This window comes from Grampus griseus, assembly GCF_964374135.1.
Source record: "Grampus griseus genome assembly, chromosome: 19".
Classification (NCBI taxonomy): Eukaryota; Metazoa; Chordata; class Mammalia; order Artiodactyla; family Delphinidae; genus Grampus; species Grampus griseus.
In genome coordinates this window covers 41,129,862-41,152,269 of record NC_139013.1, presented here as the reverse complement: position 1 = coordinate 41,152,269, position 22,408 = coordinate 41,129,862, and the positions used below count along the sequence as shown (strand labels likewise).

The window sequence follows — 22,408 nt, the reverse complement described above, 5'->3', positions numbered from 1 at the left end:
AATCACCCACTTATAAGGTTTCTTCTTATTCAACCAGACTTGGGGTTATCCCTTACCCTTTGGAGGTTTATGTTGTCATGTTCATAATTCAAACGATAGAGAAAAAACCGAGAAGCTGTAGAATAGGCTATCCAACTTCCACATGGGGAGATACAGCTGCAGATAATGTTCTCAGGACCCTGGTAACATTAGGAAGCAGGATAAATAGTCAAGTAAAACTTCATACAAGGTTCACTATAGCATGAATCCTCAAGCTACTGCCACTCTGAATGTATCCACAAATACCGACACATAATCCTGACACTCATATGCTATGTGTCACTATGATTATTTCAAAGGTAGAACATCTAAGTGGTGTGGCTTTGATTTCCAAAACCCAGAACAGAGGTCTCTGAATACTACGAGTTTATCTCAGCCCTTCGCATACTTCATGTGTACCTTCATAATAAACCCTAACTTTAGAAACCTGAGCAGGGAGGCATTTAATGCAGTGAAGCTTTGGAGGCTCAGTGACTTGGGGACTGATTTTCTGTTTTGGTCAATGACAACCTGCTTTAAAGACCTGTAAGAAATATTAAGTGAAAAAATTTGCGTAACACCGCAAAAGTTTAGTGTAACATTTATGTAATTCAAAAAACTCAAAAAACATCTGAGTGTATGTAAGTATGTATGTATACACACATACATATTCTCACACACAGAAAAAGATCTAGAAGGGTATACAGCTAATCAATTAACAGTAATTATTGCAGGAGAGGGGACTAGTATTAAAGAGCTGGGCGAGGGTATAAATTATCAAATTGTTTGAATTCTTCATAGTGAGACTGTATTCACAAATTATTTGTGCAATTAAAATAAAGATTTTTAAAAAGGAAGACAAAGCTGTTTGTATAGTATAGTCCCATTATTGGAGAAAGAAAGGATGTATACACATGCACGCATGGGTGAAAATTTTTTCTGGAAGAATATATAAGAAACCACTGGCAGTGATCATCTCTGGCGGGGTGGGGGTAAGAAAGAGGTTCATTTTTCATTGCATCCTCTTTTGCATTATTTGAATTTTTAAAAACTATGCATGTTATTTTCATAATAATACCAAAAGAAGAAAAACGAATTTCTTGTATTCATTCATCCAATAAATTCTGAATGCCTGACTTACAATCATAGGAAACCCAGCTCTTTTGACATAGTACTTCATTCAAATAATTTTAGATTTGAAACAGTTTATGATGTCAACTAAGAAACCCTCAAAATTCAGAATGAGAAAAATGTTCTGGATTTCAGAGTCTGAACACACAGTTAAATTTCTTTACCTTTGTCTTGAGGTGAAGTAAGTGATCTGCATTTTTAGAGAGTGGAAGTGTATCCCCATTCTTTCCTGGAACAAGAAATATCCCTGACATTTTTCTTCCCAAAGAAAGGTTATTCATACATTTTTTCTACTGAAAAGTCATTCCTGGGTAGAAAGAAATCTCTATCACTGGGAAATCAGAAAAACGTCTGATGTAGTAAGCTTACAGTTTTCTGGGGGTATGTATACGAAGAGGAAAGCAGTGAGCACTTTCTTAGCTTCTACTTGGGTGCCCTGCATACGGCCTAGGGCACACCCCTATTTCTCTGAAGCCACTCCCCACAGCCAGGCATGCAGGTGGATGGAAGTGAAGTTTGTGTGGCCTCGACTTCAACTTCATTTGTTCATTTTGGAGCCTAAAGCAAAAGCCTCTAACCTACTGTAAAACAACAGGACCCGAACAGGTATGTCATACTTAAGGCCATGAGGCTGTCGCCCTGGTAAGATCTGCACAACCTTCTTTTTCATGCAGGCCCGTCACGACCCCACATTAAAACTTGTCATTTTTCAACAGCCTGTTTTGATCCCAGTCTAACCAGGGAGAACTTTGATTCCACTACCCTCAGGACCACTATATCCTGCAGTGCACCATACTGAACCGAAAACTTTTCACTGATGATTCAGTGTCCTGCTAACAATTTTAACACTCTGAGGAACTCCTCTGCTCTATCTAGTGGGTGGGAAACCGTAAGTTCAAAAGGACACAGACAAACCTACTTCCATTTTTCCACAAGCAGAATTTCAACTGCCATTTCTGGCTTCTACCTCCAGTTTTCTTATTGGAAAAAAACTTTCTTCCATCTTACCTGTTGCAACTGTGGATCCCAGTCGCCAAAGTTCCAAGTGATGAGCAAACTGGAAGAGGAGAAGCTGCTTCTTTTTTGCACAGGAAACGAGACGTCGCTGTATCCAAGAATCAAAAACACATAAACAAGCCGGAGTCATCTATTGCCTCAGTACTGGATACAGCAGCAACACCTCAGAACATTTTTTACCGTTAAAATCCATTTACTTGATAAATATTTCCTAAGTACTACCATTCGCCAGGCACTGTCCTAGGATCTAAAAGCATAGTGGTAAATAAAAACCTAGCTACTGCTCTCAAGCTTACAGTTTAAAGGGTTGACATAAAATTAAACAGGCAATTACATTAAGTGTGCAAAGAATTTTAACATGGCTAAGCACAGTATGTAATGGAAAAAAGTAGAAAGGCCTCATGACAGTAAAGACAGGAGCCCAGATGAGGCTCACTGGTAAAGAGTACTCAGGCAAAGAAGGTAGGGCAGGACGTTCCAAGCAGAGGGATGGCACAAGAAATAGCTCAAAGGGAAGAGAGAATGAGAGGGAATAAAAAGGAGTCTTTCAGAACTGCCAGACTGAGTGCAGATGGCGGTGGGGGTAATGTAAGTGCGTGAGAACAGAGGTGAGGGAAGAGGCTGTCTTCTCCGGATCAAGACAGGTTTCATAAGCCATGCTAAGGAATTAGGTCTTTACGCTGAGGACAACAATGACCAACAAAGGCATTTAAGCATGGAGGGATGAACAAAGTTGCTTTTTGAACGCATCAATGGAGAACAGGCCAGAATGACACAAATCTAAATAAAAGGAGATTGTTAACAAACTACTGTAAAGAAATCCAGAGGAGAAACGACCCTGACCCAAACTAGGTTAATGGCAGTGTAGACAAAGAGAAATGGCTAGATTCAAGAGAGAACGAGGAGGTAGACTCAGTAAGGTTTACTGGTTGAATGGAATGTAGAAGTAGGTAGTGGGAAGAAGAGTTTCTAGCCTGGAAAGATGACTGATTTACCTAGAAAGGAACACTGGAAGCCTGGATTCTCCTGCTCCCACCCAGAATAATAAAAAGTCCAGCCTTGGGCTTCCCTGGTGGTACAGTGGTTGAGAATCTGCCTGCCAATGCAGGGGACACGGGTTCGAGCCCTGGTCCAGGAGGATTCCACATGCCGCGGAGCAACTAAGCCCATGTGCCACAACTACTGAGCCTGTGCTCTAGAGCCCATGAGCCACAACTACTGAGCCCGCGTGCCACAACTACTGAAGCCCATGCACCTGGAGCCCATGCTCTGCGACAAGAGAAGCCATCACAATGAGAAGCCCGCGCACCGCAACAAAGAGTAGCCCCTGCTCGCCACAACTAGAGAAAGCCCGTGCGCAGCAACGAAGACCCAATGCAGCCAAAAATAAATAAAATAAATAAATTTATTTTAAAAAATTAATAACAAACAAAATCCCCATAAACCACACCTACTGGGAAAAGGGAATGATTTCCCCAGAAACTGAACTACGAATGCTGCTGTAAATCTCTTGGCCCCTGTAAACATCTTTGCCAGAGGCTTGCCTTAGAAAGAAAAGGAAGAAAGAAGAAGAAGGTAACTACAGAAGGCCAACAGATCTGCCAAAGAAGAGTGAGCTGTGCTGTCTTATGGGACAGGCAGACCGGGAGATGAGGGCATGGTGGGCATTAGAGGATGATACTTACATGGGGAAAAGTGATTTTTCGGAGAGCAGCATCATAATTCTTTACCTCCACCTTCTCCATGAGAGGACGAATGACTAAGTGGGTGTCTGTGCCTGGAGCGGGAGGGAGAGGAGAAAAAATATTGGAATTAGAAAAAGTCCCACATGAAAATAACCACAGCTGGGCAAAGTAATGAAGCAGTCCCGGCCAAGACTGAAACCCACCTCCAGATATCAGTGCTATGGGGCTGTGGGCCACGGCTCGCACGTCATGAGTGTGATGCTGAAATGGCTTTGTCCGCACCCACTGCTTCTCACTGCTGTTGGAAGTCACAGAGACCAGCTGAAAATGGAACACTGTCCCCTCGGCTGTGCCCACCACGAAACTGTCTTCTTGCTGAGAAAGTAAATCATTAGGGAGGTACATTTGAGCAAAACAGGGCCCAGTTTTTAAAATATTCCCCGAGGTTTTCTGTCTGGGCAGCTTAGGGGGAAAACCTATGCCCAGAATTGAAGGGAGGTTGCAGGGGTCTTTTTCCTCCAGAAGCTAACAATTCCATCAGGGGAGCAAGTTCGCGCATAGGTAACAAAGCGCCCCCTACTGACAAAATTAACAGTAAGTACTTCAAACTGTTAGCGTGCTTTCATATAATGCAAACCCGACCTCATTAGAATAGCAACAATATTGGGGAAAGGGGAGGGGTCGCAAAACTGGCAGTCAAAAGACTGAAGCTTAGAAAACCCTAAAATTCACTGTCCTCTTTTTAGAGATGAAGAGAGGGTGGGCTGAGGAGGGGAAGTGGCCTGATCAATATCACAAAGATGCAGGTTCCCTGGTCCCCAGTTTAAGGCTCTCTCTTGTCAGCATGTTGAGCACGAGGATTTCTGTTAGTTTTAAAAGGTCTTACTGTGTCTACAACTACTTTTTAAAATTCGTCTATAATCTCAAAACCATTTTCATTTTAACTCATTTTTAAAAATGCACATAACTTTGAGTAAGAAAACAAAACAGGAGGCTTGATAGGGTACTGAGAAAAATCAGAAACCTGGATCAGTAGATAACCAATCAAACGGTGTAAAGAGTAGGTGAGAAGTCAAGAAAAGTGAGATGTCTGCACACATGTGAGCATGTAGCTGCCATCAACTACACACTGACTGTGCTAGGAACGTTGTATGTCATATCATCTCTAATCCTTCAATAACCTGCAAGGTTAAGTATCATCTGTCCTAGCAGGAGAAATTATAAAAGACTGAAATGAGCATAACAAGTACCGGTGTCCTTGGCTGGTGAGCCCTCTGATTGTCCTAGAGCTACTTTACAACTCCATAAATTGTAAAAAAACTGAGAGTGATGCAAAAGATTCTCTTGCATAGAGATGCAAAAGAATTTTGCTCGGTAGAATGCAGCTGATGATTGTCCTGTGGACACTGAGTCCTGCAACAATTTGTAAATCATTTCAGCATTCCTGATGGCCTTACATAACTGTGTTTTTTGATTTCTCCCTTAGAACTGCTTGTAACTTACTGGTTCCCTCATTAGTTAATGAGTTACAGAAAATCTCTGACATACTTCCATTTCATGTTTGGATGAATTATGATTTTACCCTTTTTCCCCCCAATCATCATTTAATAGCCCTTTACACAGATAAGGAAACGAACTTCAGGAGTTTACCTGTCTGTTAGTTTACAGACGTGTATCTACCGCCAAAGCCTTTGCTCCGGGCACAGGCCTCTCCCTCACCTCCTCTAAGGATACTATTTGAAAACCATTAGCCTAAGGCAAAAGTGGAAATACTGAGCTGCTTAGGAATTCACTCGCTCTCTCCATCACCTCCACTAAACAGTTCAAGTGGCTGTTTGCTCAAAGTACTACCTACGGAGAAGAACTGGGAAGGGAGGCCTCTCACTCCACATTCTCTTTCCCTGAGGTGGAATCATAAAAGAACTGAAAAGCAAACAAAAGAAAAGGGCTCTCTTGGGGTGCAACAGGAATGAAGCAAGGGAAAAACAGACCTGGGGGGTGCGCAAGTGCACGCACGCGCGCGCACACACATGTGCACACACATGCGCACACACACACTAACTTAATCAAAGAGTGACTGCTTCACAGGGAACACAAAATCTCAGGACTGACCTCTAAATGAAGGCAAATGTTCCCTACAACTCCCTAAAGGAATCAGTACTTGCCTACTTGATGGAGGTGAAAGGCTTCTAAGAAGATCAAAGGACTGGGTGTTTGCCACAATTCACTCTTTAGTCAATGAGAAACCACTGAAAAGAAATCTAAATATAACCATCTGTTCTGGCAAGAGAGTGTGGAGAAAAGCCTTGAAATTAGGACTGGTGTCAAAAGAGATGTGAAAATGGCAATAGCACACTCGCTGTGCCAGACACTCTACTTAGCACTTTACAAGCACAACCCATTTAATCTTTCCTCAGACGCCATGCAGCATGTATTACTAACCTCCTTGTTCTCACAGAGGAAGAAACTGAGACTTAGAAGTACCTTGCCCAAGGAAGACACGTAGCTATTAAGTGGTATGACTGGGATTCAAACCCAACTCTGCCCAACTCCAGAGTTTGTGATAAGCATTTTTGAGGACTGGAATTTGTACAATTGCACGTTTCAATTGAAAAAAAAAAAAAAAAAAGTACCACAATCCCTTGCTTCTCAGGCACACATTTTCTCACATCTTAACATCTCTGATATCAAAATATTTATATCTGTCAATCTGTGTTATGTGACATCTTCAGATAAAGAATGAACGTCAAAACTTGCAGAATACGGATTTCCCTCGTGGCCCAGTGGTTACGAATCCACCTTCCAATGCAGGGGACGCGGTTTGATCCCTGGCTGGGGAACTAAGATCTCACATGCCGTGGGGCAACAAAGCCCACGCGCCACAACTGTAGAGAAGCCCGCACCGCAACTAGAGAAGCCTGCACGCCACAATGAAGAGCCTGTGTGCTGCAAGGAAAGATCCCACGCGCCTCAAGGAAAGATCCCGCAGACCATGATGAAGATCCCACAGGCAGCAACTAAGACCCGATACAGCCAAATAATAATAAAACAAAACAAAACAAAAACAACTTGCAGAACAGTTGTCAAAAGCCTAAAAGAAAATCTTGGGACTATATTGGATCATCTTCTACCAACACTGTGGATGGCTGGGAGGCATGTGTGAGAAACATGGACCCCAATAACTGAGTTCAAGTGATTCAGAGTCCAACTCTGAACGTGAAGAAGTTCTAGGAATACCCTTATCATTTTATTTCACACATACTTTCCTGTTTATATATGTGTAAGAGTCATATAACAGAAATTTTCTGTTTAAGTCTCAAGAAGCTCTTCAGTAAGTAAAATTTTATGTTTAAAAAAGCATTGTGTCAGTTTATATTATAAAAGCTTATATTATGTGCTTATAAAATGTGAATTTTACATTTAAAAAACCACTCTGTCATAGTTTAATAAAAGTATTTCTTCTTTCCCATGATAATAAAATTATGACATGTTACAATCATTTGTATCTAAGACTTAATGCAATAGAGTAATATAGGCACAAGGTAGAAGATCAGACAGTATAAAGTGGTACACAGTACAAGTTACACCTGTCTTCCACCTACCCCCAAAAACTTTCTTCCAGAAACTGTCATTATTTGCATTTTCAATATTTCCAGAGATATTCTATGTATATACTAGCAAAACTGTATACACATAGAATATCTGTTTCTTTTCTTTTCTCTTTTTTTTTAGCCATGCCACACAGCATGCAGGATCTTAGTTCCCTGACCAGGGATTGAACCCACATCCCCTGCAATGGAAGTGCTGAGTCTTAACCACTGGACCACCCGGGAAGTCCTAGAATATCTCATATATAAATATCTAATATATAAATCTGCTCTACCTTTCCTTACTACACTATTATATACTATACTATACACTGTAATACTGTTCTACTTTTTCCCCTTACCAATATATCCTGGAAATTGTTCCATAGCAATAAATATACATCTTCTCTGGTCTTCGAACAGGTGCATAATCCTTAAATAATTACACTTTAAATAGTACTAAATTTAATAATTAAGTCTTACTATCTAATAATTACAACCATTTTGGATCAAAACTCTATTTTAAAAGGAGAATTCCTTCCACTCACTTAAACCTTGACTTCTATTATAGTTTATATGTGACATCTACATGTTTTATAGGGCTTTAGCACTAACAAATTGTTCTCATGGAAAAACTGTGGAATGGGATAGGAACATTTTATAGGCAAGAAAAGAAAGCAGGAGTGATCTCTACACTAGACACACTTAAGTAAGAAAACAACACTCAAACTAATTACGTAAAGATAAAAGATCTAGTCAACAAACCTCAAAGCTCAGACAGAGAGACAAATATCATATAATATCGCTTACATGTGGAATCTAAAAAAATGTTACAAATGAACTTATTTACAAAACAGAAACAAAGTCACAGATGTAGAAAACAAATTTATGGTTACGGGGTGGGGAGAGAAGCGGGAGTGGGGATGATAAATTGGGAGATTGGGATTGACGTAGACACACTACTATATATAAAACAGATAACTAATAAGGACCTAGTGTATAGCATAGGAAACTCTACTCAATACTCTGTAATGACTTATATGGGAAAAGAATAAAAAAGAATGGATATATGTGTATGTATAACGGATTCACTTTGTTGTACAGCAGAAACTAACACAACATTGTAAATCAACTATACTCCAATAAACATTAAAAAAAAAACAAACCTCAAAATCACTTCCTGTGCCTCATTGCTAAAATATCCAAAGGTTTCTCTTTTTTTTTACTTTTTTTTTTTTTGCGGTACGTGGGCCTCTCACTGTTGGCCTCTCCCGTTGCAGAGCACAGGCTCCGGACGCGCAGGCTCCGCGGCCATGGCTCACGGGCCCAGCCACTCCGCGGCATGTGGGATCTTCCCAGACCGGGGCACGAACCCATGTCCCCTGCATCGGCAGGCGGACTCTCAACCACTGTGCCACCAGGGAAGCCCTCCAAAGGCTTCTGATTAAGAATTCATGTTACAAGATGGCAAGAGGCACACATGTTCAATACAAACCTGCTTTAACTCCTATACAAACAGGAGAAAAATCAGTAGTGTCGAAATCACTATAAAATTACCTTCTAATGTTCCAAGATAGGAAGCAGAACAGTCAGGCAGAGAGAGGAAATAGAACTTCTCAAGATTCTTCTAGAATACTTGTGCCCTATCTACAATCAGACGGGGTTAACTGGGGACAGGGAGTGTCTGAAGAAAACCTCTCTGCTAACTAATCGTTTAGAGAATATTCTCTAACTAACTGTTGGAGAATAAGTGTTCAGGAAAAATGTGTGGGTTTTCAGATGCATTGTCCTAAACTCAATCTTCCTCCACTACAACATTCAGGATTAGGGAACAGTGTCTGTGGCACACCACTGACAGGGCCTTCTCTACTCATGCCCCAGGTTGTACAGGAACTGCTCAAACAGGGACTATACTCACATCAGATATGGCAATGGACTGCACGTCAGTATTTGCGATGAGATGATTCTTTACAAGGGTACCGGTAGCTGAGTCCCAGAACTGCACCTTCCCAGCAGAGTCCACGCTTATGACGGTGCCATCAGACAGGAAGGCCACGCCCCATATGATACACTTCCGCTTAGACACACCCATATACTGCCTATCCACAAGCATCTTATGAATAGCGCTTCCTGAAAAAGAAAGCAAAGCCCGCATGTGAATGGCACTTATTTCTCCTCAGTCTTCAGAAGCTGCCTGTGGTAGGCATCTGGTAAGTCAGCTGCCTGAGCACACACCACAGACAGCCAGTAAACAGTGGTTATGGTGAACTCAGTTTTGGAACACCAAAATGGTTCCCTGAAGAAGGAGGGCAGCGGTGGTGGTGGAGGTTGCAGACAAAAGGAATTTTTGGTGGAGAGGTGAAATGGAAACGAGACATTTGAGGCTTCACTGAAAAGCAGCCAACTGCACACACACATTACACTCTGCTCCCTTCCAAATCCCCATGAGAAAGGGAGAGAAGACAATAGTGCCAAAATTTGGGGAACTGGAAAGCAGACATGGAGTAGTAACCGACTTAGTAGAACCCTAAAACTAAGTCCCAAATCCACAATAGGAAAAGCCAAGAAACCACCTGATTTATACCATGGAATCCTCAGAAGACTCAGCAACTGGTGACTCCAGATAGTCTGGAAACAGAGGTGATGCATGGAACACAGATTAAGTGAAATGTTATAACTCTGTATTGAGAACACCAGTTTTCTTCTTAGAATGCTGATGGCTGGGCTTGTTGTCACCAGGCAGGAGAACAAAAAACAGTTCTGAGAAATATGACCAGCACAAGAGAAAAAATCTAAAGAGCCTGTCTTGAGAGCATCCCCAAGCTAACAGTCCAGCCAGACCATTCCTCAATGAAGCTCAGATGTGATCAGCACCATTCGTGTGGTGATGAAAGGAACCTCTAGACACGGGAGGAAAGCCTCAATATGAAAGGCAGAGGCCCAACATAGGACCAGAAAAAAATAAACAACAAGGTGAGAAAAAGCCAGGGCGAAGAACACTTCACAGCTATTACCATGAATAGTCTTGGAGAAGAGTTAGTATACTGTATAATGAAACAAAAAGAGAATGCTGTAAAAAAGAACATTCAGGAAACAAAAAAGAACTCTGGAAATGAATGGCAGAAATGAGAACCTCAATAAAAGGACTGAAAGATAAAAATGACAAACTCTCCCAGGAAGCAAAGTAAGAAGTTAGAGATGAAAAATAACAAGGGGGAAAAAGAAAAAAAGAAAGAAAGAAAATTAGAAGAGGCAACATTCCAGTAATAAAATTCCAGAAAGGAGAAAATGGAAAGAAACTCCTTTACAAAATAATTATAAGAATTTTCCTCAGAAATGAAAAACATGGGTTTTTGGATTAAAGGAACCTACCAAGTTGTCCAATACAATGGATGTTAACAGATCCACACAACAAAAAACATAATTATTACATTTCAGAACAGTAAAGATAAAGGGAAGATCTTAAAAGCTCCCAGGAAAAACCAACCACAAAAACCTACAAAAAGGATCTACTCTCAGAAAGGCATCAGAGTCCATAACAATACTAGAAGCTGGACGACAGTGGAACCACAGCTTCAAAATTCTAAGGAAAAATAATTTCCAACTAGAATTCTTTCTCAGAAACCCTTTCTCAGGATCCATCAAACAAAGTGATAAACTACGAAAATGAATGACTTGGCAACAGGGAACTCTACTGGAGAATAAAGCAAAGGGGATCTCCAGAATGGTTGAAAAACCAGAGTTCAAGATCTCAGAGTTGTGCAGTAGGCCCAGAAACTGGCTCCACTAAGCTGGAGCAGGGCAGAAGGCTCTGGGAGAGAAACCTTCAAGGAGATAAAAGTGATAGAAAGAAAACCAGATGTGGGAATTCCCTGGCGATCCAGTGGTTAGAACTTGGCACTTTCGCTGCAGGGGCCCAGGTTCAATTCCTGGTGGGGGAACTAAGATCCCGCAAAAAAACCCAAAACAAACTAACAACAACAAAAAAAAACCAGAAAAAAAACCCAGATGTAGCTGAACCTAAATCATACAACTGGAAGAATGTGGAGATGAATTAGTGATATATATATATATATATCTCAATCTCACACACACAAAAGAGAGAGACAGAGACAGACACTCAGCATTAACAAAAAGCATACAGGAAAGGAAAAGAAATTTACTATGCAAGTTGTATGTATATAGTCTAAGAATAAAAACATCAACTGCTAATCTGAACAAAGTTAGAACATAACCATACTGGGAGGATCAGGAGGAAATATTGCTACATGTGGCAAAGGGCAGAGAAAGAGGGTTAAATAGTGGAAGTCAATAAATAATAGGCTAAAACTGAAAAAAATAAAGCATTTTAAGCATACTATGTATAGCATAAAGATAAATACCAAAAGAATTAGCTAAGAGTTGCAGGTGGCTGCCTTTGAGGAGTGGGAGAAGGGATATAGGGGGACTCCTGCTTTTTTGTAACAAGCCTTAAGGAATTCTTTGACTATATGCATATATAACTGATAATAAAAAACTTGCTCAAGCACTAAGGAAAAAGAAAAAGGCAACGTGTCTGCCCTGTGTTTCCTCTCATCTTAGCGGGGAGTAGACACAGCCACCTAACAAGTTGAAGTCAGTCTCCTCACTGAAGGAATCCATCAGCCAATTCTCTAGGCCAAGGACAGAGGAAGCACGTTGTTCTCTATCTTTCTGATCTCAAGTCTCACCAACTATGTTACCAAGATCTTACATTCCTCAACTACAGACACCCACTTTTACAAAGAACTGGTATATATAAATAGGTATTCTACTGATTGCTCATAGTAAATGTCTCACTGGTTGAGGGCAAATTTTAGTGTGAATTCTTATGATGAAAAATACTGTATTCCACTGAAGAACCAAGATTCCCCTAAAAGCAGCAGTAGTAATCCAAGAAACAAGTGAAATTCATGGTGACATCTCAGAAGGTTCATGAAAGCATAAGGTCACAAGCTCTTGGAAACCCAGAAATGTGGCTCTGACAAACAAGACCCACACCCCAAATGAACTGAGAAAAACAGTCACCTGATTTGACATCAAACACACTGATGTAGTCTATGGAGCCAGCTGCAATGTGTGTACCAGCGGGATGCCAGCTGAGGCTCAGGATTCGACCTTGGGAGTTGTACAACAAAAGAGAAAGTGACATACACATAATATACAGCAAAGGGTAACTGAGTTCTCCTTCCACAAACATCTACAGGGCTAGCGTTCTATAGTCTTAAAGTTCATCTACTGCGCTCTTGCGAAGGACTGTTTTATAACAGGTGAGGGACAACTTTGCCCTGGGACCCACGATGACATATTTGATACTTACTTTTAATAATGGATAAATGGTTGATGGGAGTGTAGATAAGCACAACCTTTTGAAGGTGATCTGGTAGTAACCTAACAAAATTTAAACGTGCAAATGTGGCATGGTAATTGCACTAGGAATTTAACAAAAAAGAAATATTTACAGGAATGCCCAAGTGTATATAAGAATGTTCATTACAGCACTGGCTATAGTAGTAAAAACAAAATTAATATCCATCAATAGGAGTTTGGTTAAATAAATTATGGAACACCATAAAATGAAATGCCATGCAGACTGGCATGACTGACACAGAAAGATGTCTGTGATACATCAAATGAAAAACTAAGCTGAAAAACAAGTGCAAGCACTCCTGTGAATGTATTTGTCTATCTGAATATACAAAAAAGTCCAGATTAATTCCAAAATGTTGCCTACAGAGTGAAATGAGACACTTATTTTCTCTTTCACACTTGGCTAAATGCATGAAATTTTTACCAAGCATTATATCACCTTTGTAATTAAAAAAAGAACACCCAGGAGATATTAAAAACAAACAATACAGGGATCTGATTAGCAGAGGATAAACATTACTATTGGATACAGAGAACACATCAGACACTACTCTCTAGAAAAGGAGTCAGGGTGGGACAGGGAGGGTGGGAGGGAGACGCAAGAGGGAGGAGATACGAGGATATACGTATATGTATAGCTGATTCACTTTGTTATAAAACAGAAACTAACACACCACTGTAAAGCAATTATACTCCAATAAAGATGTTAAAAAAAAAAAAAAGTGGATAATAGAAAAGGAGTCAGCAAACTATGGCCCAAAGGCCAAACTGGGGTCACCACCTGTTTTTGTAAATGAAGTTTTACCAGAGCATAACCATGAGCATTTGTTAAGTATTATCTAGGGCAACTGCGGTGCTATAATGACAAGAGTTGGCAGAGACTATAGGGCCTGCAAAGCCTACAATATTTACTAGCTGGTGTCTTCACAGAAATAGTTTGCCAGGCTCTGTTCTGGATGTCAGTGTCAGTCAGTCCAGGTGGAACAGAGGCAATTGTTTATAAAATTCCCCCATTCAACTTGAAAGTACTAGCAGAACTGAGAACCACAGCTCCTAAAGAAAAATCCGAGTTCTGAGACTTTACGCACATTTGTTAAAACTTCACAAAAATAAGTGAGAACTAACAAACTGATTTACACAGAAACACTCACTTTCCTATTTTGGATTGCTAGCTTCCTGTATTATTACTTAACCAGGCAATCATAGCTATGCTACACAACGGAGAGGACCTGAGCTAAGGACAGCATCTAGCACATACGCTGCACTCACAGAAAGTTAGCATATAGATAAAATATTACCTGGACCCATGGGAAAATATCCCATCTCCAGTGGCACAGAAATATAACTTCTTGTTAAGACTACTCACTGCCTCACCACAAATAACCCTTACTTTTCTGACGATCAAAATTTCTTTCAAACTGGATTTTGTCTGGGGTGATCTGAAATAGTTTCACAGATCCATCTTCGCAGCCAACCTATTATGGAAAAGGGGGTAGAAAATAAAGAAAGCATTTTATAGAACTAAATATATACATTTCCTCCTTCAAGCTAACACTTGTTCTGAAAGAGAAAAATAGTTTGTGAGAGGGAAAAAGTACTGGTACCAAGAAACTGGTAGTGTGTTCCTGGCAGTCTTCATGTCCTAGCCAGAAAGCAGGCCAATTAGGGGCACAATTCCTGAATAGGACATGGAGGAGAAACAGGATTTCATAGCATGTCTCTGCTGGACACCCATGGCCTAAATAAAAGACCCATTAACTGTGTCACCTAAATGGAGATACGTCAAGGTATTACAAAATAGTACAAATTTTAAAAAAATCATAAATCCATCACAGAAAACTAAATCTCTGCAAGTACCCAGTCTACTGGTAAGAATGGGGGGGGGGGGAGTCTTTCCATTGTCTATATGTACCACATTTTCTTTATCCATTTGTCTGTCGATGGACATTTAGGTTGCTTCCATGACCTGGCTATTGTAAATAGTGCTGCAATGAACATTGGGGTACATGTGTCTTTTTGAATTATGGTTTTCTCTGGGTATATATGCCCAGCAGTGGGATTGTAGGATCATATGGTAGCTCTATTTTTAGTTTTTTAAGGAACCTCCATACTGTTCTCCATAGTGGCTGTATCAATATACATTCCCACCAACAGTGCAAGAGGGTTCCTTTTCTCCACACCCTCTCCAGCATTTGTTTGTAGATTTTCTGATGATGCCCATTCTAACTGGTGTGAGGTGATACCTCATTGTAGTCTTGATCTGCATTTCTCTAATAATTAGTGATGTTGAGCAGCTTTCCATGCGATTCTTGGCCATCTGTATGTCTTCTTTGGAGAAATGTCTATTTAGGTCTTCTGCCCATTTTTGGATCGGGTTGTTTATATTTTTAACATTGAGCTGCATGAGCTGTTTATATATTTTGGATATTAATTCTTTGTCCATTTATTCTTTTGCAAATATTTTCTCCCATTCTGAGGGTTGTCTTTTTGTCTTGTTTACGGTTTCCTTTGCTGGGCAAAAGCTTTGAAGTTTCATTAGGTCCCATTTGTTTATTTTTGGTTTTATTTCCATTACTCTAGGAGGTGGATCAAAAAAGATCTTGCTGTTATTTATGTCAAAGTGTTCTTCCTATGTTTTCCTTTAAGAGTTTTATAGTGTCCAGTCTTACATACAGGTCTCTAATCCATTTTGAGTTTATTTTTGTGTATGGTGTTAGGGAGTGTTCTAATTTCACTTTTTTACATGTAGCTGTCCTGTTTTCCCAACACCACTTATTGAAGAGACTGTCTCTCCATTGTATATCCTTGCCTCCTTTGTCATAGATTAGTTGACCATAGGTGCGTGGGTTTATCTCTGGGCTTTCTATCTTGTTCCATTGATCTATGTTTCTGTTTCTGTGCCAGTACCATACTGTCTTGATTATTGTAGCTTTACAGTATAGTCTGAAGTCAGGGAGTCTGATTCCTCCAGCTCCATTTTTTTCCCTCAAGACTGCTTTGGCTATTCGGGGTCTTTTGTGTCTCCATACAAATTTTAAGACTTTTTGTTCTAGTTCTGTAAAAAATGCCATTGGTAATTCGATAGGGATTGCATTGAATCTGTAGATTGCTTTGGGTAATATAGTCATTTTCACCATATTGATTCTTCCGATCCAAGAACACAGTATATCTCTCCATCTGTTGGTATCATCTTTAATTTCTTTCATCAGTGTCTTAATAGTTTCCTGCATACAGGTCGTTTGTCTCTCTAGGTAGGTTTATACCTAGGTATTTTATTCTTTGTGTTGCAATGGTAAATGGGAGTGTTTCCTTAATTTCTCTTTCAAATTCTTCATTAGTGTATAGGAATGCAAGAGATTTCTGTGCATTAATTTTGTATCCTGCAACTTTACCAAATTCATTGATTAGCTCTAGTAGTTTTCTGGTGGCATCTTTTGGATTCTCTATGTTAGTATCATGTCATCTGCAAACAGTGACAGTTTTACTTCTTCTTTTCCAATTTGTTCCTTTTATTTTTCTTCTCTGATTGCCGAGGCTAGGACTTGCAACACTATGTTGAATAATAGTGGTGAGAGTGCACATCCTTGTCTTGTTCCTGACCTTAGAGGAAATGCTTTCAGTTTTTCACCATTGAGAATGATGTTTGCTGTGGGTGTATATGGCCTTTATTATGTTGAGGTAGGTTCCCTCTATTCTCACTTTCTGGAGAGTTTTTATCATAAATGGGTGTTGAATTTTGTCAAAAGATCTTTCTGCATCTATTGAGATGATCCTATGGTTTTTCTGCTTTAATTTGTTAATATGGTGTATCACATTGATTGATTTGCGTATATTGAAGAATCCTTGCATCCCTGGGATAAATGCCACTTGATCATGGTGTATGATCCTTTTAATGTGCTGTTGGATTCTGTTTGCTAGTATTTTGTTGAGGATTTTTACATATATATTCATCAGTGATATTGGTTTGTAATTTTCTTTTTTTGTAGTATCTTTGTCTGGTTTTGGTATCAGGGTGATGGTGGCCTCATAGAATGAGTTTGGGAGTGTTCCTTCCTCTGCAATTTTTTGGAAGAGTTTGAGAATGATGGGTGTTAGCTCTTCTCTAAACGTTTGATAGAATTCACCTGTGAAGCCATCTGGTCCTGGACTTTTGTTTGTTGGAAGATTTTTAATCACAGTTTCAATTTCATTACTTGTGACTGGTCTGTTCATATTTTCTATTTCTTCCTGGTTCAGTCTTGGAGACTATACCTAAGAAATTGTCCATTTCTTCCAGGTTGTCCATTTTGGCATAGAGTTGCTTGTAGTAGTCTCTTAGGATGCTTTGTATTTCTGTGATGTCTGTTGTAACGTCTCCTTTTTCATTTCTAATTTTATTGATTTGAGTCCTCTCCCTCTTCTTCTTGATGAGTCTGGCTAATGGTTTATCGATTTTGTTTATCTTCTCAAAGAACCAGCTTTTAGTTTTATTGATCTTTGCTATTGTTTTGTTTCTATTTCATTTATTTCTGCTCTGATCTTTATGATTTCTTTCCTTCTGCTAACTTTGGGTTATGTTTGTTCTTCTTTCTCTACTTCCTTTAGGTGTAAGGTTAGATTGTTTATTTGAGATTTTTCTTGTTTCTTGAGGTAGACTTGTATAGCTATAAACTTCCCTCTTAGAACTGCTTTTGCTGCATCCCATAGGTTTTGGATCGTCGTGTTTTCATTGTCATTTGTCTCTAGATATTTTTTGATTTCCTCTTTGATTTCTTCAGTGATCTCTTGGTTATTTAGTAACATATTGTTTAGCCTCCATGTGTTTGTGTTTTTTACGTTTTTTTCCCTGTAATTTATTTCTAATCTCATAGCATTGTGGTCAGAAAAGACGCTTGATATGATTTCAAGTTTCTTAAATTTACTGAGGCTTGATTTGTGACCCAAGATGTGATCTATCCTGGAGAATGTTCCGTGTGCACTTGAGAAGAAAGTGTAATCTGCTGTTTTTGGATGGAATGTCCTATAAATAACAATTAAATCTATCTGGTCTATTGTGTCATTTAAAGCTTCTGTTTCCTTATTTATTTTCATTTTGGATGATCTGTCCATTGGTGTAAATGAGGTATTAAAGTCCCCCACTATTATTGTGTTACTGTCGATTTCCTCTTTTATAGCTGTTAGCAGTTGCCTTATGTATTGAGATGCTCCTATGTTGGGTGCATATATATTTATAATTGTTATATCTTCTTCTTGGATCGATCCCTTGATCATTATGTAGTGTCCTTCCTTGTCTCTTGTAACTTTCTTTATTTTAAAGTCTATTTTATCTGATATGAGTATTGCTACTCTGGCTTTCTTTTGATTTCCATTTGCATGGAATATCTTTTTCCATCCCCTCACTTTCAGTCTGTATGTGTCCCTAGGTCTGAAGTGGGTCTCTTGTAGACAGCATATAGATGGGTCTTGTTTTTGTATCCATTCAGCAAGCCTGTCTTTTGGTTGGAGCGTTTAATCCATTCACGTTTAAGGTAATTATTGATATGTATGTTCCTAGGACCATTTTCTGAATTGTTTTGGGTTTGTTTTCGTAGGTCCTTTTCTTCTCTTGTGTTTCCCACTTAGAGAAGTTCCTTTAGCATTTGTTGTAGAGCTGGTTTGGTGGTGCTGAATTTTCTTAGCTTTTGCTTGTCTGTAAAGCTTTTGATTTCTCCATGAATCTGAAGGAGATCCTTGCCGGGTAGAGTAATCTTGGTTGTAGGTTCTTCCCTTTCAACACTTTAAGTATATCATGTGACTCCCTTCTGGCTTGTAGAGCTTCTGCTGAGAAATCAGCTGTTAACCTTATGGGAGTTCCCTTGTATGTTATTTATCGTTTTTCCCTTGCTGCTTTTAACAATTTTTCTTTGTCTTTAATTTTGGCGAATTTAATTACTATGTGTCTCTGTGTTTCTCCCTGGGTTTATCCTGTATGGGACTCTGTGCTTCCTGGACTTGGGTGGCTATTTCCTTTCCCATGTTAGGGAAGTTTTGACTATAATCTCTTCAAATATTTTCTCTGGTCCTTTCTCTCTCTCTTCTCCTTCTGGGACCCCTATCATGCGAATGTTGTTGTGTTTAATGTTGTCCCAGAGGTCTCTCAGGCTGTCTTCATTTCTTTTCATTCTTTTCTCTTTATTCTGTTCCGCAGCAGTGAATTCCACCATTGTGTCTTCCAGGCCACTTATCCGTTCTTCTGTCTCAGTTATTCTGCTATTGATTCCTTCTAGTGTAGTTTTCATTTCAGTTATTGTATTGTTCATCTCTGTTTGTTTGTTATTTAATTCTAGGTCTTTGTTAAACATTTCCTGCATCTTCTTGATCTTTGCCTCCATTCTTTTTCCGAGGTCCTGGATCATCTTAACTATCATTATTCTGAATTCTTTTTCTGGAAGGTTGCCTATCTCCACTTCATTTAGTTGTTTTTCTCGGGTTGTATCTTGTTCCTTCATCTGGTACATAGCCCTCTGCCTTTTCATCTTGTCTCTTTCTGTGAATGTGGTTTTTGTTCCACAGGCTGCAGGTTGTAGTTCTTCTTGCTTCTGCTGTCTGCCCTCTCGGGGGGAGGGGAAGTCTTAAGTCTGTGCTCAAAAATTTTTTGAGAAACACTGGAAAAACATGGTTCCACAGGTTGACTTGTAGAAGGACCTATCAGAAGTTTAGATATACTAACGTGTGCTGTGAATCTACAGAAGGATTTAGTACGCCGTATTTCTGAAACAAAACTTATCATAAAACACAAGGCACAACAAAACAAAAGACAGTTTCTACATCTCCCAATTCCAAAGAACACAGTTTGGGAAATGCTGAACCAAACTGAAACCTCTGGTTTCATAAATGAATCAACAAGGTCCAAAGTAGCAGCAGAAAGAGTGCCAAAGGACAAGGGAGTTTTAAATCCCCAACAAGAATCCCAATCTTGTATCTCGTATTGGAATCCAGATACAATTGCTTGCTTGGTTGCTGGAATCCAGCTCAGAGTGGAGTTGCTACATGCTATAATACAATTTCACCTTCCTATGAACATAAGGAAGCAAGTTTAAGTGGGCAGAAGAGAAATCTTGGTTTGAATTACCAATAGTTGCTTACTGACCAAAAGTTGAGAGCCATTGGGGCTGGCAGCCATGCTCCAAATGGGTCCTCCAAAGGCATCCATAGCATACTTGATGTTTAACGCCTGCAAATCATACTCAATAATCTCTCCATTGAGTCCAGCACTAAACAGTCGCTGTCCGTTTGCCCAGCACAGAGCTTCTGTAGCCCGAGACTCATGACCTGGGAAAAACTACAGAAACACCATAACTTTTCAACCCACCACGAATTCATCAGCTACTAGCACTGAGTGGTCACAGGCAAAAAGGTGAAAATCAAAATGCCTCTCTAGAAACAACTAGTGTGGGGTTTTACACTATCTGAAGATCATGTTACTGATATTTTCATTTTTTTCAGGTTCACATTTTAGTTACTTATACAGTAGGTTTTGTTTCTTTTACTAGGACTTGTTCTGCAAAACCTTTTTTAGACAATAAAGTTTCAGACAATCCAGTTTGTATCTGATGTATCTAATTTTTAAAAATCATGGCAATTATCTTGATTGAGTGATAATTTCAAAGGTGTACACATGTCAAAAGTTACCAATACATACACTTTGAATACACGTTGCTTACCGTGTGTCAATTTCACCAATTAAAAGCTGTTTAAAAAATTAAACAAAGGCAGCTCACTCCAGCTTTTCATTCAAGTCTCAGATTTCTAAGTGTTTTCTTAGCACTCAAAAAGCATTCATACTATCAAGGAATTTTATTCTTTTTTTTTTTTTTTTTTTTTTTGCGGTACGCGGGCCTCTCACTGCTGTGGCCTCTCCTGTTGCGGAGCATAGGCTCCGGACGCGCAGGCTCAGCAGCCATGGCTCACAGGCCCAGCCGTTCCACGGCATGTGGGATCTTCCCGGACGGGGGCACGAACCCGTGTCCCCTGCATCGGCAGGCGGACTCTCAACCACTGCGCCACCAGGGAAGCCCAGGAATTTTATTCTTATATCTGCTTGATACAAAAGGGAATGAGGAGGTATAATTTTTCCTATCTGAACTTGAAAAGGCAAAATATTCATTAATTAAGTGGCTTGCCCAAAGGGCCAAAGTCAACGACATGAAGAGAATGTGGGTCTCCTTACTCCTAGGCACTACTCTTCACTCTCAGAGATATAATGTTTTCTTGTTCTGAGAAACAAGCTCTTGTTCAGAGCTAAGCAATCTTCAATACCAGGGAAGGGAACATAGAGAAAGTGGAAGACTAGACTGAATTAATTGTTCAAAAAAAAAAAAAGAAAACAGATGGGAGAGGAAAATAAGAGGTACTAGGTAAAGACCAGTTGACTTATTCATTCAACATGTATTAACTAAGCAGTGTCTTTGTCCTAGGCACTTGCTAAATGTTGGGAATACAGCCATGAATATCACTGACAAGGTCCTTGTTTTCATAAAATTTGAAGTTCAGCAAGGAAGAAGACATTAAACAAATATATATGAACTATTATATAATTCCAATTATCGTAAATGACAAGAAAAATCACAGGATGCAACAAGCATGTACCATAGCATGTTTTTCATTCTATGGAATGTGACTCCTTTGTGGTGACCAGCAATTTCTTAACTCCTATTAGTGCTTCAGGGATCAGCTCAGTAAGTCATCTCTTTCCAGGAATCCTAAACACACCTCATCAGAGAAGGCACCTCTCCACTAAGATTCTATGCCTCTGCTTAGGTCTATCATAAAATTTGCCACACTGTTTGCAAACTGTATACTCACCTTTCCCCCACTGGATTTTGAACTCCTTGAAGGTAGGGCCTCTGACATTCATCTTAATGCCTAATACTTGCCACTCAGTCATTTAGAAACATTTACAGAGTGCCTAAATTCCAAGTACTAAGTTGCTGGGCACTGCATTCATTCATTTTTCCTTCTATTCATTTATTTCATGGTGCCTATGGCATGTAAGGCACTCAGTAAATGTGACCGGAATTATTTTATTGCACTTGAAATCAGTAATCACTGCCTTTGAAAAATATGCTGCTGTAACAGCCCTTTGCATACACCCAAACAGTACTTTACCTAATTTAAAATCTTTATTCCCAAATATAAGGCATATAAATCTACCTTCTCTCAGACAGATGAACTTAGGAATCCATCTTCCTGATATTACATCACCAAAATGTTTGACATTAAAATGTCTCATCATTTTTTCTGAATTGACAATGAAATGGGTACTGACACTTATAGCAGGAAATGCCACTTTACCAAAGTTACAATGGTGCAGAGACTGATATGAAGCAATGGTCTTGACAATTTTCCTTCTTATTTTGCCCAACAGATCTAGCAAACCTCAGTTTCCAAATGACAGTGAGCACCACAATTCCTAGGTAGGATCTTTCTAACCAACATCACACAGATCAAACCTCTAAGCGTATCATTCAGACAAGAGATCGCATATTTGTTATGTGGTTCTAAACAACTCCGGAGAGAGTGGGGGAGAGTTACTATTCTTTTGATCTCTTTGAATACAAAAAA

At 39.5% G+C, this 22,408-nt stretch overlaps 1 protein-coding gene across 1 annotated transcript in view; it reads right to left on the bottom strand.

Annotated features, from left to right (window-relative positions):
• UTP4 (UTP4 small subunit processome component) overlaps window positions 1–22,408 on the bottom strand; it is a 32,744-nt gene that overhangs the window by 8,772 nt on the left and 1,564 nt on the right. Inside the window, exons 3-11 of the mRNA XM_082676862.1 lie at window positions 19,935–20,126; window positions 14,217–14,301; window positions 12,485–12,574; window positions 9,357–9,568; window positions 4,055–4,226; window positions 3,852–3,943; window positions 2,158–2,254; window positions 1,314–1,378; window positions 57–179 (exon numbers count right to left, since the gene is read on the bottom strand). Of these exons, the coding sequence (XP_082532988.1) occupies window positions 57–179; window positions 1,314–1,378; window positions 2,158–2,254; window positions 3,852–3,943; window positions 4,055–4,226; window positions 9,357–9,568; window positions 12,485–12,574; window positions 14,217–14,301; window positions 19,935–20,126 (1,128 nt within the window). The remainder of the gene's footprint in view (window positions 1–56; window positions 180–1,313; window positions 1,379–2,157; window positions 2,255–3,851; window positions 3,944–4,054; window positions 4,227–9,356; window positions 9,569–12,484; window positions 12,575–14,216; window positions 14,302–19,934; window positions 20,127–22,408) is intronic.